Source organism: Emys orbicularis, chromosome 1, assembly GCF_028017835.1.
Source record: "Emys orbicularis isolate rEmyOrb1 chromosome 1, rEmyOrb1.hap1, whole genome shotgun sequence".
In the NCBI taxonomy this organism is placed as follows: Eukaryota; Metazoa; Chordata; order Testudines; family Emydidae; genus Emys; species Emys orbicularis.
In genome coordinates, this window is record NC_088683.1 from 58,278,744 (window position 1) to 58,295,070 (window position 16,327).

At 36.3% G+C, this 16,327-nt stretch overlaps 1 protein-coding gene across 7 annotated transcripts in view; it reads left to right on the forward strand.

Annotated features, from left to right (window-relative positions):
* The window catches only part of PPHLN1 (periphilin 1), a 127,264-nt gene that overhangs the window by 24,268 nt on the left and 86,669 nt on the right, over positions 1-16,327 (forward strand). For all 7 annotated transcript variants that reach the window (XM_065400279.1, XM_065401079.1, XM_065399635.1 and 4 more), the window contains 2 exons: positions 58-228; positions 2,947-3,008. In XM_065400279.1, coding sequence (XP_065256351.1) covers positions 58-228; positions 2,947-3,008 — 233 coding nt within the window. The remainder of the gene's footprint in view (positions 1-57; positions 229-2,946; positions 3,009-16,327) is intronic.

Below are 16,327 nucleotides of genomic sequence, written 5' to 3' on the forward strand. Positions count from 1 at the left end.
TTTGTGTTTTACTACTGGAAGTCTGTTGTGAAAATTATATTTCTTTTGTATTTTTAGGATGACTACCATAGAGTAGTTAATGTTGCACCCAAGAAACCACCACTACTAGATAGACCTGCAGAAGGAAGTTACAGTAGATATGATGATTATAGTCATGTTGACTACAGAGACTATGAGGAGGGCCGCAGTTTTGCCCATGAACGAAGAAGTGGCCCACCACATAGAGGGGTACGTAACTTGATTTTTCTCCCATGAACGTATTGCTTGTCTTTTCATTCATGCTTGAATCTGTGTGCACAATTAGAGACATTGTCATCTCAAAAATAATTTCTCCCTGAACATTTTTCAATATTATTGTAAATAATTAAACTGAAAGGTTAAAGGAAAAAACAATTTTTTAATTAATTAATTATTTTTTTTGCTTTTGACAGTACTGTGTGTGCAGTCATTTTTGCTTCTAAGTCTGTCATGATTGGAGGATAATGACACTACATTCTCATGTGCCTGCACTTCAGCAGCTACTCCGGGAGTGCACAGCAGTGCCGTATCCCTGTCTGTTTGGGTAGAACATAAGTGGCCAGAAGCCTTGTCTGTCTTTCCTTTTCCTTGCCCATTCTCCTACATGGGTTTGAGGTGGAGAGCTTATAAGTAGTTTGGAGAGTTCTTCCACACATCCCAGATGCTTGTATGTGCAAGTTAATGGGCTCAAATAAATGCAGTTCATTTTCTGGCACTTGTCCATCTAGCCTCCTGATTTGCAAGGGCAGTAATACATAGTTGAATTCCGTGATATGAGTCACAATCATGTATGCCTGCTCTTGTGGATACAAAATCAGTGATAATTTCTGAAAAACAGGTACCTCCCTGTCTTATTCAAAAATTTGAAATATACAAAATTTCAAGCTAGCAGTTTTCCCATTATTGCTAAAATGGCACAATAAAGATTACTTATTGTTGAGACTCAGTCCTGATTTGGATTTAATATTGTTACTTTTCACAGTATATAATATTACAATTTTTTGGTGTGAAGAGAGGAGAAGAATGAGTGTGTATGGGTGGTCTTGAAGAAAGTGAGCAGGGTGGGGAGAAATGGACAAATAGTGGGAGAAAATGTCTCTGAAAGATTTTTTTAAAATTCCGTCTTATAAATCTATTAAATGCTTTTGTAACATGGTAGATAGTAACCAAGTTTTATTTATTCCTAATTGTATCCTACATCTATATTGTTGAGGTATCATTAGAGGAGGTTTTGGAACAAATTGATAAAATAAACAGCAATAAGTCACCAGAACTAGATGATATTCACCCAAGAGTTCTGAAGGAACTCAAATGTGAAATTGCAGAACTACTAATTGTAGTCTGTAACCTATTATTTAAATCAGCTTCCGTACCAGATGGCTGGAGGATAGCTAATGAGACGCCAAATTTAAAAAAGGGCTCCAGAGGTGATCCTGGCAATTCCAGGCCTGTAAGCCTGACTTCAGTACCAGGCAAACTGGATGAAACTATAATAAAGAACAATATTGTCAGACATATAGATGAACATAATTTGTTGAGGAAGAGTCAACATGGTTTTAGTAAAGGGAAATCATGCCTCACCAATCTACTAGAATTCTTTGAGGGGGTCAACAAGCATGTGGACCAAGGGGATCCAGTGGATATAGTGTACTTAGATTTTCAGAAAGCCTTTGACAAGGTCCATCACCAAAGGCTCTTATGCAAAGTAAGCTGCCACGGGATAAGAGGGAAGGTGCTCTCATGGATTGGTAATTGGTTAAAAGATCGGAAACAAAGGGTAGGTATAAATGGCCAGTTTTCAGAATGGAGAAAGGTAAATAGTGGTGTCCCCCAGGAGTCTGTTCTGGGACCAGTCCTATTCAACATGATAAATGATCTGGAAAAAGGGATAAACAGTGAGGTGGCAAAATTACTAAAGATACTTAAGACCCAGGCAGACTGCGAAGAGCTGCAAAAGGATCTCTCAAAACTGGGTGGCTGGGCAACAAAATGGCAGGTGAAATTTAATGTTGATAAATGCAAAGTAATGCACATTTGAAAGCATAATCCCAACTATACATATAAAATGATGGGGTCTAAATAGCTGTTACCACTCAAGAAAGAGATCTTGGAGTCATTGTGGATAGTTCTCTGGACACATCCACTCAATGTGCAGCGGCTGTCAAAAAAGCTAACAGAATGCTGGGAATAATTAAGAAAGAGATAGATAATAGGACAGAAAATATCATGTTGCCTCTATATAAATCCATGGTACTCCCACATCTTGAATACTGTGTGCAGATGTGGTCACCCCATCTCAAAAAAGATATATTGGAATTGGAAAAGATTCAGAAAAGGGCAACAAAAATGATTAGGGATATGGAACGGCTTCTGTATGAGGAGAGATTAATAAGACTGGTACTTTTCAGTTTGGAAAAGAGACGGCTAAAGGGAGATATGATTGAGGTCTATAAAATCATGACTGATGTAGAGAAAGTAGATAAGGAAGTGTTGTTTACTACTTCTCATAACACAAGAACTAGGGTCACTAAATGAAATTAATAGGTAGCAGGTTTAAAACAAATAAAAGCAAGTATTTCTTCACCCGATGCACAGTCAACCTGTGGAACTCCTTGCCAGAGGATGTTGTGAAGGCCAAGACCATAACGGAGTTCAAAAAAGAACTGGATAAATTTATGGAGGATGGGTCCATCAATGGCTATTAGCCAGGATGGGCAGGAATGGTGTCCCTAGCCTCAGTTTGCCAGAAGCTGGGAATGAGCGACAGGATCACTTGATGATTACCTGTTCTGTTCATTCCCTCTGGGGCACCTGGCGCTGGCCACTGTCGGAAGACAGGATACTGGGCTAGATGGACCTTTGGTCTGATTCAGTAGGGCCGTTCTTATGTTAAACTTCATATAACCATCTCTTCTTCATATGTTGTAGGAGGACCCAGGATACAGATGGCCAAGGGAAGAGTATTCCATAAGTCGACAGCCCGAGTACAGGTATGAATGTAATTTTATAAAATGAATCCCTTTTTGCATTCAGTGCCAACTTTTTAAAAGATGTATACTCAGTAGATTCACACTGAACTGGGACGTTTCCCAGGAAACGGCTAGGAAACGTTAGTCTAAAGATAGTAAAGGATAATAATTGCTTCTTAATTTGGGCAGTGTTGCATAAATTTTCCCTCATGCAAATCTCTGCAGATCCTCACTGTAGGAATAGCAAGCTATGCTGCTTGAGCTACCAATCTATTGCAAGCAGTAAACTTTTGGGGGTGTATCTCAACTTCAAATCTGAACGTTCCATCAATTGCCTTGTTAAGGTCTCCACCCCTCTAACTGTCCATGTTTCCTGTCTTTCATTTGCTAAAGCAGTGTGAGAAGCTTCTTCCCCAGTTTATTGTCCCATTCCTTTTTCCTTAGGTTTATATATATAAAAAAATAAAAGTAGTTTGTGTAATTAGGGATGTGTGTGTTTATGTAGATGTGTTTCTATAAAAGTTGTATCTAAATCTACAGCACACTATAGAAAAGTTTAAATGAGCATTATCAATTCAGCTGACTTACACTGTTAGAGTTTTATATCAAAATTGTATTTCAAATTCCTTTGGAGTTCTCTTGTGTTGATCAGGTCAGAAGAATTTGCTCCCAACCACATATAACCCATCTCTTTTGAATTCATAAGTTTCAAGGCTGATTCTCCACTCTGGCACTCTGAGTGCAGAAGGTGGGGGCCCGCAAGGATTCTAAAAATTAATACTGACCACTCCAGGCTTGTATTAAACTCCCAAGGTTACAGTTTCTCTCTAACCTTGAATGGGTAGATGCTGCCACCACCCAAATGCAAAAAAACCCTTTGAAACCAGAAAGGCGCACTTGGGAATTCCTTCCTGTGGGGTACCCTCAAGCCCTTTCACCCACCCTCCGGGGAAGAGCTGAGAAAGAAAAACAAAGGAAATCAGCTGTTGCCACCAGCTAATTAAACAACATATAGACTCATAGACTTTAAGGACAGAAGGGACCATTGTGATCATCTAGTCTGACCTACTGAACTTTGCAGGCCACAGAACCTCATCCACCCACTCCTATAATAGATCCCTAACCTCTGGCTGAGTTACTGAAATCCTCAAATCATGGTTTAAAGACTTCAAGTTACAGAAAATTTACCATTTACACTAGTGCAACCTGCCTGTGACCTGCTCCCTATGCTGCAGAGGAAGATGGAACCCCCCCCCCAAAAAAAACATCCAATCCTGTTCTTAAAAAAGGTAAATTTTATTAAACGCAAAAAGAGAGGAAATACATTTGGAACTTAGGCTTTTTGCTAGATCTTAAAAGAAACAATTACAAAAATTAAGCATCAAGATAGCTCTCTTGAGGTTCAGCTTAAAGGTTACAAGCCAAAACAAAAGCATCTGGGGTTAGCACAGAGGAGTCCACAAGCCAATAAGAAATAAAAGAAATAACCTTAATCATGTCTTTCTAGACATTCCCTGATTACTTACATATTTGGGGTTTCAGATAAGTAGGGTTGAGGTATGAATTGATGCTTTTTCATACTTTGTTTTAAAGCTGCTTACAGCACTGCTGCTCTGTGTCTCCACTCTCTGGAGAACAATAACAACCAGACAAAGGGAAAGTTTTTTCCCAATTTTAAAAAGTTCGAGCCCTCCCATTGGTTCTTTTGGTCAGGTGCCCACTGTCTTTCTTTTACCTAGCCAGGGAGACTTTTTAACCCTTTACAGGTAAAGCAAGCAGAGAACAGCCACCAAGAGGGACTTTATAGCTAACTGGCTGGCTGGGTGTTCATAAAAGGGAGCTTCCCCCTGCCCCCTTCATTTATCACAATAAGGTTACTGCATGAATATATGCACTTGGTGCATATGTGCTTGGGACACAGAAACAGGGAGAACTGTTCCTATTGTACAGATTCCTCAGTCTGTAGTCTAACTGACTTATGTCTGAGAAGTGTCTTTGAAAAGAATCTTCTTCTTCAGTTTCTCAAATTATTCTTCATTCTAATAATACTTACTAGGAATAAAACTCCTTGACAGATGCTAAATGCTAGTATTCACAGTGTCTTTCATGTGTTTGATAACAGCTTCATTCATAGAGAAGTGCAGTAAATATTTTTATTCTAATAAACTGGCATATGAGAAGTAGACCCGTGCTAGTAGAATGTATGTGGAAAGTAACAGGCACCCATTGAGATGTTTGCTTGTTACACTGTAACAAACAATAACACAAGTGACAAGTTTTTGAGACCATCAGTACAGTTAAAATGAATATTTTAAAAGAATTAAATAATAATGGAAGGAAGGTTGGTCCAGTAGCAGTGCAGTGGTGTTAGCCTGGGACTCAGGAGACCTAGGTTTAGTTCCCTTCTCTGCCACAGACTTCCTGTGTGACCTTGGACAAGGCACTTAGCCCATGAGACTCCAATCCCCCTCTGTAAAAAGGGGATACTAGTACTTCCCTGTATCTGAGCGGTGTTGTGAGGATAAATACATTTTAAAAGATTGTGAGATGCTTATAATACCATCTAAATACATAAGATAGATGTGTATTTCTTTGAATAGTAGGACTTAGACATTGTCTGATTAATTACATCATAACATAATTTAACTGAAAAAACAAGTTAATACCATAAGGATTTTTCTGCACTACATTCAGTTTTCCCCCCTAAAAATTCTCACCATTGCTATCCCTACTGCAACTCCACTAGTAGTAGCAACTGTAAGAAGGCTTTGGAAAGTCTTCACTGAAGATAGTAAGGCATTGGTTAGAAAACTGAATATGAAACATTTTGTTGGCACTTTACTGTCTTTACTTTCTCTGCTATTTTAAAAGAACTCTAATTGTTTAAAGCTGCAAAAAGAGATTGACTTAATGTTAGGCATCTTGTTTTATACAGAGCAAGAGTGGCACCCAGTGGTGAGAGAGATTTACTAAAGGAAGGATGTGTTTGCTTTCTGTGTTTTTTAATATTTCCTCTTTTATGTTAAAAGATGTAGGGCAAAATGTGAACTCGGGATTGTCTGGTTTTTTTTTGTTTAGTAGTTCAGTTTATTTATTTTGATAAGTGTTTGGGGGGTTAATTGCCCTATTGTAGAACTTCATATAGCGATGTTCTGTTTACTAGGGGGAAATGCATTTTATACATTGACAGAACCCCTATTGATCAGAAGTTTGACTATGTTTTTGTACACACTTAAGATATGTTTGTGGAGAGGAACATAGGGAAATTTTAAAAAGTTGTATGTGAAATATTGTGATCATCCTGCTAAACACAGTAGTATCTTTTCCAAGTCTCTAAAGTATTAATAACTTTTTGCATCTCATTCAGTAATGAACTTTGTAGTGTCATTCAACAGAGAAAATCAAAATGAAAAGTATTTACAATGTATGTTCCTTTTATTTCCTTTGGTGAAAACTCTAGTTCTTTCCTGGTCTAAAAATATATCTAGAGCATAAAGATTTTGTGGAGGATTAAATTAGAAAACATTGACTGTACAAGTACGCAGGAAGATGCACTGGAGTCTTCCTCTTTGAGTTTTATAAAAGATAGGCCCTTTTATTTGGCAATAAAGAGGGGAAAATTAAAAGGAAATTGATTAACGTTAACAAATGACATAAAAGCAGGTTAGACCAACACCTCTCAGGGATGGTCTAGATAATACTTAGTCCTGCCTTGAGTGCAGGGGACAGGGACCAGAAGACCGCTTGAGGTCCCTTCTAGTCCTACAGTTCTATGAAAAGCAGTTAAAATGAAATAGAAGCCACTGTAACTATGGGAAACATGATAAAGTATAACGAAAAGATATTCAGCACTTTTTGTATATTTAATAAGATTTTGTATTTATTGTACCTACTAAAGACATTTTTCCTAAATGAAAATGCCATTAATATAAAACACTCAAAAATCTTTTCAGTTTGTTTTAAAAACTGACTAGGCAGCACTAGATGAATAGATGGAGCAGCAGTCATGATACTCAGTTTCTTTTAGATGGGTAATGCCATTTTCCTGGTTTGCTAGGGTTTCCTGATTGCTGTTATGTCTCTATTACCAGAGTAGCTATTCAGGTCAGAATATATTGTAGAGGGCAGTTTGCTGATTTCCATGGTAGTGTTTCTGGGGAATGTGGAATCAATTCTAAATGTAATGTTCAAGGCAAAATTTTAAAATGTAGTAATGTGGCAGTTCAAAGAACAAATTTAACTTTACAAGAAATATGTAATTCAGGTAAGTACTAGATTTTCATTTTATTCAGTCTTGGTTTGCTCAAAATTGTGAGGGACGGACAGCTGACTTCTTTGACAATTACACCAATTTTCAAACACACAGAAAAGACTTAAAACGTGTATCTTTTCTCTATTGTCATTTGTTTCCTTCCCAGAGCTCTCATTAGCTCTTTTCCAAATCTGTAAAAACTAATCATTAGGGTCTGCTTAAAGACTGGAAATTATTTATTGTGAAAAACTTGGAATGAAATGAACATTTTTCATTTTGATCAAAATGTTTCACAGATTTTTGATTTTATTTTTTGTTGGCGAATCTATTTCAGACAAAAAAATCGTTTAGTTTCAAATCAAATGGAATCAAAACAAGCATATTTTTTTGTTTTCTTTTTTGGGGGGGTGGGGATTTTCTCTCTTTTGGGGATTCAGAAAGAACGAAAGGGTGGGAGAAAAAACCCCAAACTGAAAAATATTCATGTTGATACCATTCTGTTCAAACCAAAACCCCAAATTAGTTTCCAATTTTGTTGGAAAATCAGAAAAAATTGAATGTCATGAAAATTTTTCTTGAAAATATATAAACAATCCAAGAAGCCATTTTTCATTAAAAAAAAAAAAAAGGATTAGTTTTGCTTACCACTCACTATACCTGCTTTCACAAATGAAGACCTCATAAAATTTGGACTTAAAAGGCCACTTCAGAAGCAATGATGCATATCATGTCACTGGCTTTACAATTACATTGATTTTGAGTTGAAAAAATCTTGGTTTGGAGAAGAATATTTTGTTAGTGAAAAGATACTGTCTTTTACATATTTTGCAAAGTTACCAGCTGCATCTTTGTGCACTATGAGAATATCTCATTGATCCAATACTTAATTATTCACATTTGGTACATTTTCCATGTAAAATTAAATGTATTCAAAGGAGATGGTGGGAATAGAACTCAGAATTGTCCCCAGCACTCCTTGTCTCCTGTTATTAATATAAATTACTCTTCACTTACGTTATAAAACTTTCAGAACTGATGTGAGCATGGGATAAATTGGTTCAGATCACATGTTAAATTGGTACAGATCTTCATATATAAAATTTATAGATTGCACCTTTGATTTGGTTTAACTAACTCATGAACAGATTCAACACATGTACAATTGCATGTGTTTTGTAAATAGAGAATTATCTTCATACCTGATTTCTGGTTTTTATATGCGTCTGGCCCCTGATGATGTGCAGAGAAGTGAAATTTTAAAAATTGACATGGAAGGGAGGCAATAGCTCAAAGACGAGTGGTCTTTTGTATAACGATCTAAAGATATATTGTATTCAATATTGAATAGTATACCAAACTCACTTGATTCAAAGCACATTCAATTGAATTCTGTTTTATGAAACATAAGATTGCTGGAAGGGGTGGGGAAATAGTGGTCATGTGTGTTGAAGTTCTCCAAAGGTATAAATTTGTGTGTGTATGTATGTGTGTATGAGAGAGAGGAGGGGTCGGGGGGGGGGGGGGTAGTTTGTAATTATGTAGTTGGAGAAATTATTTCCATGTGAAATACTTAAATACTCTTGGCTATTGTTCAGATTAGTCACACTGGATTGTAATTCTTCAGGATGTCCAAAGCATTACTTCATTCTTATTTGCAGCCAAACTGAATTCAGTGCATTAGAAATCACACACATGAAAGTCATGTGTGATAGTACTTGGCAAAATGTGGTATTCCATCTTTTTATAGTCTTCAAAAAGAAATTGCAGATTGTCAAATTTACAGATATAAAGGTTATTTAAATTATTTTTACATTTTATAATTGATACAATCAGGATATCAGACATTTTATCATTTTTATATGGTATGTCATATCCATGGATAATATATTATATGAATTATCTTTTGACTCGCTATACGCTCTAGAACGTCTTTAGACTTCTAAAAAGTATTATTAGAGTAGAAGATTTGGATCATTTCCCCTCTAGGTTGCTGGGTTGGATGCAGCTAATCTGTTAGGTACTGTTAAGAAAGTCGTTGCTATCTGATGGCTTTTTGGTGGTATATGTGAAATGAGCAAGTGGTCTCAGTCCAGTTCTTAGCAGTCATGTATTTTTGTGCATGTAAACAAATCCATCAATTTCTCGGAGGTACAAAAGAAATTTTGGTAATGGGAAATAAAAAGACCTGTGTATTGAAGGCAAAACAAAAATTATTTTTTTGGAAAACGCTAAAACTTCATTTTGAATGAAGTAGTGAATAGTCTGAAAGCAGCAGAAGTTCTCCAATCAGTCCTATATTTGTATTCATTATTCTATTTATTAAATGCTACACAGAAATACTGTCTTTCCTCTGAATATCTTATATGGCTTTACAGACCTTAAGCTTCCACATCTCTGTGGGTAATGAAGTGTCATTATCCCCATTTTACATATGGATAAATTGTGACAGAGAGGATAAAGGACTTGCCCGAGATTACAGAGCAAATCAGTGCCAGAGCTTGGAATAGGAATCCAGGAATCTTGGCTACCAGACTCTTGGGCTAACTGCTATAAACACAGTCTAATATTCTGTTTAATGACACATCACATGCTTGTGCTACATATAATAATATGAAGTACCAAAGGAGTGGTCTAATCGTATTGCATTAATAAAAGTTGCTTTTTGGAGGAGGGGGATATGTTAAACAGAAGCCCCTGGTGAGAGAGTCAGACAGCTGTCCAGATGAAAGGTAAAGATCCCATGAAGTTTTTCTCTCAATAAAACATACTCTTGATATCCAGGATTATATTTGAACTATTTCCAGACACTTCATAGGCCATAGCAGTCATCTTTATCTACATAATTACTGTACTACCAGCATTTAACTAAATGGGGTAAATTTTAAAGTGTTACAGTATAAAGATTTAGCTGTGGGCTCCCACTGACTTTAAATGAAGTCTTGTAGCTAAACTAACATACAACGTTTATAAAATGTACCCCCGCCTGTAAAAATCTAACATAACAAGAGAGTAATATGACATTTATTTGACTTTCAGCATTTTACAGCTCCATTTTTTAAAAATAATTTTGTGTGCATCAATTATTTTTATGATGTACTTGTTTTTTCATATTAATTTAAAACACAAAATGTAATGTTGCAGAGTCTTCAGGTTTTGGATTTAGATTTCCTTCCAGTGTAAACTGATCTTCGTATTGCTTATAGAGGAGAAACTTAGCCAGGAGGATTTATAGAATGGTACTAAAATGTGCATAAGTCTACTGTGTTCTGTTGCAGTTTTTGGCAGGTCTTAAGGGACACTGCACAAGAACCTCTTTCTTACCAAAAAAAATATATATATACATAATATCAATAAGGCACTTGCCCAAAGAAAATAATCTTACTTTTGACAGATATTGAAAAGGGTAGTTCCAACCATATGCATCAGGCCAGAAAAAAATAAAAAAACAAGGTGAGCAAACGTATTCATGAACCTGAAAAATGGTTTTTACTTTTTTCCCTCAAAAAAGTTTCCTTGATAAAAATGTGGAAAAAGAAACCTTTCTATTATTCATGCAGTGAGAACAATTAGGAATAATAGTGTATAAGCTTATATTTAAAATTTTAGTTTCCTTGTATAATACAACTCTGCTAGATGTATTAGGTGTGCATAAAAACAAGTCCTTGTCTGAAAAGTATAGAGTTCTCTCTTTAATTCAGGAGACATATTTTGTTAGGAATGATCCAGCTGACATGTCTCTTGGCTTCTGATTTCTTTTCTTGGGAGATTTAGTTTTTAATATGATAAAATGTAATAATATACTATTTCTTCTCCAAAGATTGAAATCTAACTAAACTTCCTATTTAAGGCTCTAATCCTGCAAACGCTTATGCATGTGCTTAATTTTACACAGTCAGTAGTTCCTTTTAAAGTCAAGTTATAAAATTAATCATGTGAATTAAGTGTTTGCAGGATTGGGGCATGAATAAATATCGATAGACTTTCAGCATAATCTTGTTTGAAAAAAATGTAGGTCATAGTTTATCCTTTAAATTACATTGCACTGTGTACTGTGAAGACATAGGTAGTGACTCCATAAGCCTGAGTCTGAACTTTCATTATTGGGTTTCTTTTCAGGGCTCCCTCCCTTATTCCAAACAAAAGTTTTTGAGAGAATTGGCTTGTTTGTGTGGGATACTTAAACTAGGGTGAGATTTTTAGTTTGAGAATTTGGAAGGCCCAGGATTAAAAATGTTTGTTTTCTACTTGATCAAAAGTTACTTTTCTTTAAACTTTCCCCCCCAGTGACATAAGCTGTTTTGGCCCATGTGTTCTTAGCTGGGATAGGTTTTTGGAATTCAAAACTTCAGCCACAGATGTGGCTCTTTAGGTCTTTTGAATAGAGTAGCTTTAAAATACAGTGTGTCTTCCAGGGAAGAATTATTTAGGAATCTTAACCCTTATGGACAGGTGCCATAGAGAGTCAGAAAGGATAAGGCAAGATAAACTAATTACATTATCCTGGTGTGGTCATTCCCCTTATGCTTAATTTTAAAACTCCAAGGAGTTTTATTGGGAGCAAACTAAAATCCATAGAAAATCCACCCAACTTTTTTGTTCCTGTTGACACCAGTTCATTAGGTATTGTTGTTACTAAGAAGACTGTGTCAAAATGGATGTCTTGATTGCATTTCATTTTGGTGTGTCCTGGCTGGCCTGAAACTAGAAGGCCATGACAAGACTTCGTTGATTCATGGCGAGGCTAGCCCCACTTTGCCTCAGGGATATTTCCATTGCAGACATCTGCAAATCCCATTTCCACACCTTTACAAAACATATTGCTTGGACTCATCCACCAAAGGAATTCCATTTTGGACTCTCTATGCTCCATAATTTTTTTAAGGTAAGAGACGTCAAAATCTCCCGCCCCTCTTCCCCCTTAGAGTTCGAGAGGTATTTTAGTCTTTTATTTTTAAAAACTTCATCTTCACCTGGCTTGGATCAACTTGTTATTGCTTCTCATTGCAGCTTTATTTTCATTTTCTTTTGGGACAGCCCTTGAACTTTTTTCTTACCTGGAGCAAAAATCCTGCAAACATGTTCTCTTTAGAGAACAGATAATTACTTCTGCTTCTCTGAAGAGATCTTGCAGAATTCTCACTCATTCATCCATATGCTTCCTCTGAGTTTGGAGCTTTCTCTTGCACCTCCTTCCTCCAAGCCATATTTTTGTTCTAAGCTGATCATCTTGAATTTGCTTTTGGGGAACTTTGTTGGTTGCACAATTGAAGGAATTGCATGGAAGGTGCAGATGGCAATGTTTATAACAAGCAGGGGGTTGAGTGCAACAGCCATGAGTAGGGAATCTGGCTTGTGTCCTCTCTTGCTGCCTGTGCCCTCAAAAGTTAAAAATATGTAAGAGTTAGGAGAGTTCTGAATGTGTACATGAGTTTGTTTTGCATATAGGAACTAAGACCCAGGAGTAAAAGAAATTGGGCAGGCTGGTATCTTCAGAAAAGCATAATTACAAATAAACGATTTCCCCATTTGATGAGTCAGTGTCATATTAATTATTGTATCTTGACCACTTTTTCCCTCAGCACACATTTGCAATATTGTCAGGGATTTCTTTGTGTAGTGAATCACTGAAAGATTGGAGTAATGTAATTTTGTGCTAATTGTAATTTGACAGACTTTCTGTTGTATACATTATTAATGTAATACAATTTATAAAAAAATCCTTTATTTATAAAGATAAAGATAGTAAATTGTGAATTTTTAAAAACATTTTGGCTGTCCATTAAAATATATTCTGGTAAATCCACCTAAACCAAAATTGTTTCCTGTCACGTGTGGAGGTCCTGCTAATGGTCTGAATAGCAAGGCAATGTACTATTCAAATGGAAGAAGATTAAGGAAGAGAGAAACAAATTCTTCTGTTACAAATGAAAATAGAAATCTCCCCTCCTCAGCAACACTCAACTATCGTAACTGATATGTAAACTTGATTTTGATCCAAGATAATGTCAAGTTTTAACAAGCAATAGCTGGTGGGCCCAGTAAATGTTTGTGTGCACATATTTTTTCTTATGCAACCACATTTTGTGTATTGTCTCATATTTGCGTATAAAAGAGAACATTAACTTTTATATATTTTTAAAAATTACTAATTTTATGAGTATGAAATTAATTTATTGCTACATATATTTTTCCAACGTCAACTTGATATCTTAAGTAAATCAGTCACTATTTTGAACATTTTATAATCACTCTCTATGTTTAAATGCTCTTTTCAGATTTTTGTTTTGTGTTTTTTGACTGGAATTGTATAATATATATAACCTCAAGAATGTTCTTGAGGTTATATATATTATTGTCTGTTAGTACTGCACCATTACATATTGAAATCAAAGAGTATTCTTGAAAAGAATTCATATACTATACAACGTAACGCCACAACTAATATCCTATTTCAAAGAGTTTTTAAAGAAAGCAAGCCCATCTGGGCCCAGTTTCTTAGCTGTTAGTGTAGTCTGGAGGCATATGGTCTGACCCCAGCAAGTTAGTACTCCTGTAGGAAATAATGGCAGGAAGTTTTACAAGAGGAACTCCCATGAGTTGGAGCCTGATTATATTGGGGAAACTTCTTAGTGAACATGTGGGGAAAACAGTTATATACCAGGCAGGCAGCAAAAGTCCTCTTGATGCAGTGTTGAAGACCAGATGACTGTTGCTGACTTTGGCAGATAATTTTAAACTGTTTCAATGTCCAGTCAATAGGAATCTGAGAGGAACAGTAGAGGTCATCACATGAGGGAGCGTTGTCTCATGGGAGTTTATCTTCATAAGTAATGGAAGTTACTTATAAGCTGCTTATCTGATACTATCCCAGGCAGTGTTCTTTGTTTTAACACTATTAAAAAGTGTCTCAGTCCTAGCTCACAGCACTGCTCCATGATGAATTTGTAGTTCTTAAGAAGTTATAATTACACTTTCAGTTCTCTAAGGAGGCAGAGTTGCCTATCCAGTATGTTTTTTTTAAACTGAACCAAATTGAAATTGAACCAAACTGTAAACTCTGTATATGATGGAAACCATTTCAAGCCCGGGGGTGCTGCTGCATCCCCAGTACCCTTATTTTTAGCTCCTATGTAGATCAGCTGTGGTAACCAGTAGGTTCCTTTTTGTTGCAGATAGGGTTTGATAATTTTAGGGTATGTGAGAGGATAGCTGATGTTTTTTGTTAAAGTGCAACTGCATATTGAAGCCACAATGTATAGCTGTGCTATTAACATTGTTGTAGTTAGGCATCAACTACCTGTTAAAAACTTCTTTTCTTCCTGAGGTGTTCAACTAACTTTAAAAGTTCTGGACTGAGCTTAGTCACGTAATCTGCAGATATTTTTGGGACGTGAGGAAAGGGGATAGTAAATCAAAATGAGTTTTGTTGGTTTATTACATTACAGAACCGCCATGTAATTTTTGATTAAATTTGGCACAGTTAATGCCCAAGTAAGGCCTAGGATTGCATTACTGGGGGTATTGAAGTCAAGGTTGGAGTACAGTGACTGGTCTGTGTGCTAAGGTTGTGGAGAAACTGTCATTCACTATATTTATTTCTAGACAGAACTTTCTTTAAAGGAAGTCTGTCGTTACCTGTCAATGTACATAGTTTAGTCATAACATAAATTTCATGCGTTTTATTAAGGTATGGGCTTTGTGCAAATGTTAAAATCACTCTAAGAACTATTTTGGTCTCTCTCAAATCTTATTGGCAGTGTTATTTTGTTAAATTAGTTGTATAAAACCTTTCTTGAATGCTCTATTTCCATGACCCCTCCCCCCGAAGTCATTAAGAGTTAAAGGCACTCAGACCCTGACAGGATTCGTTAAGATGTTTTATAATAGTTAGGTCCTGTCTACCTTAGCTAGATAAACTGTGTTAACCACTTTTTACCAACAAATGTATTCAAGTAAATACTGTGTCCAGTGCAATGTAAATAGCCTAAAATCACAGATGTTTACATATGTTATAGTGGTGATGAAAATCTGATCAAACTGAAATGAGCTAGGAAATTTTAAAAATGAAGCTACTTCTAAATTCACTCATTGCACAGTTATGTGCTTTAAAGATTTGGTTTCTGTCCTAACTCTTAGTTTCTGGCTTTGTAGTTGATAATTAGTTGATTATAATCTCCTATCTTATTGAGCGATGTGCTTTACTTCCTGTGCTAGTTATGCGGCATGATATAGCATCATTATTCCCAGAGATGTGCTGACAACATTGAATACCACATAAAATATATTTAATTTCAAGTTGCATTAGAAGTATAGGACCAAATCAAATAGGAAAAGAACTCTTCATTTATCAGAAAGCAATCCTATTTTACATTTATGTAACACTCTTCATCCTGAGGAACCCAGAGCACTTTAAAACTGTATATTTAGGCAGATATATGTACATGCACGTGCACACAGAGAGAACATCACTTAATGCAGCAAACTCTGCGGTTGCAGAGTAGCAACCAAATAGCACTGAACGCATCGAATGACAATGTTGAGGAAACATTTTGACCAAGGACACTGGAGGAAACAACACTCGAAGGAAATATACTATAGGATCTTTAAAATACATACAGAAGAGACAGGACCTAATTCAAAATAACTCCGTAGAAAATACTGCATGGAATTCAATTCATCTACTTTAAAAGAGTGAATGGTTGAATACAGCCTTGCTGGGAATTGAACCACTAGTTCTTTGAGTGGTTGCAGACATGTATTCCACTCAGGTGTGCAGGCACCCAGCATACCGAAGCTGGAGAAATTTGCTTAGCAGTACCTGTCAGGGTAGCACTTGCATCCTCTGGCCCCTCCCATGGCTATATCAGGATGGTGGCGTCCTGTACCACTCAGTTTCTTCTCACCTCCCATGGCGTGAGTCAGAGCTTTCTGGGCTGCATTTTCCTCACGGTTTATGCAACAAAGAGATTTTTGTGGACTTTGTAAATAGTTTAGTTAGTTTAATAGTTGCTGTTTTTTAGTATTACCTGATGCTATGCCCTCACCAGGTTTCAACCACTGCCCTTCTTGCAGGGTAGCTACCCTACCC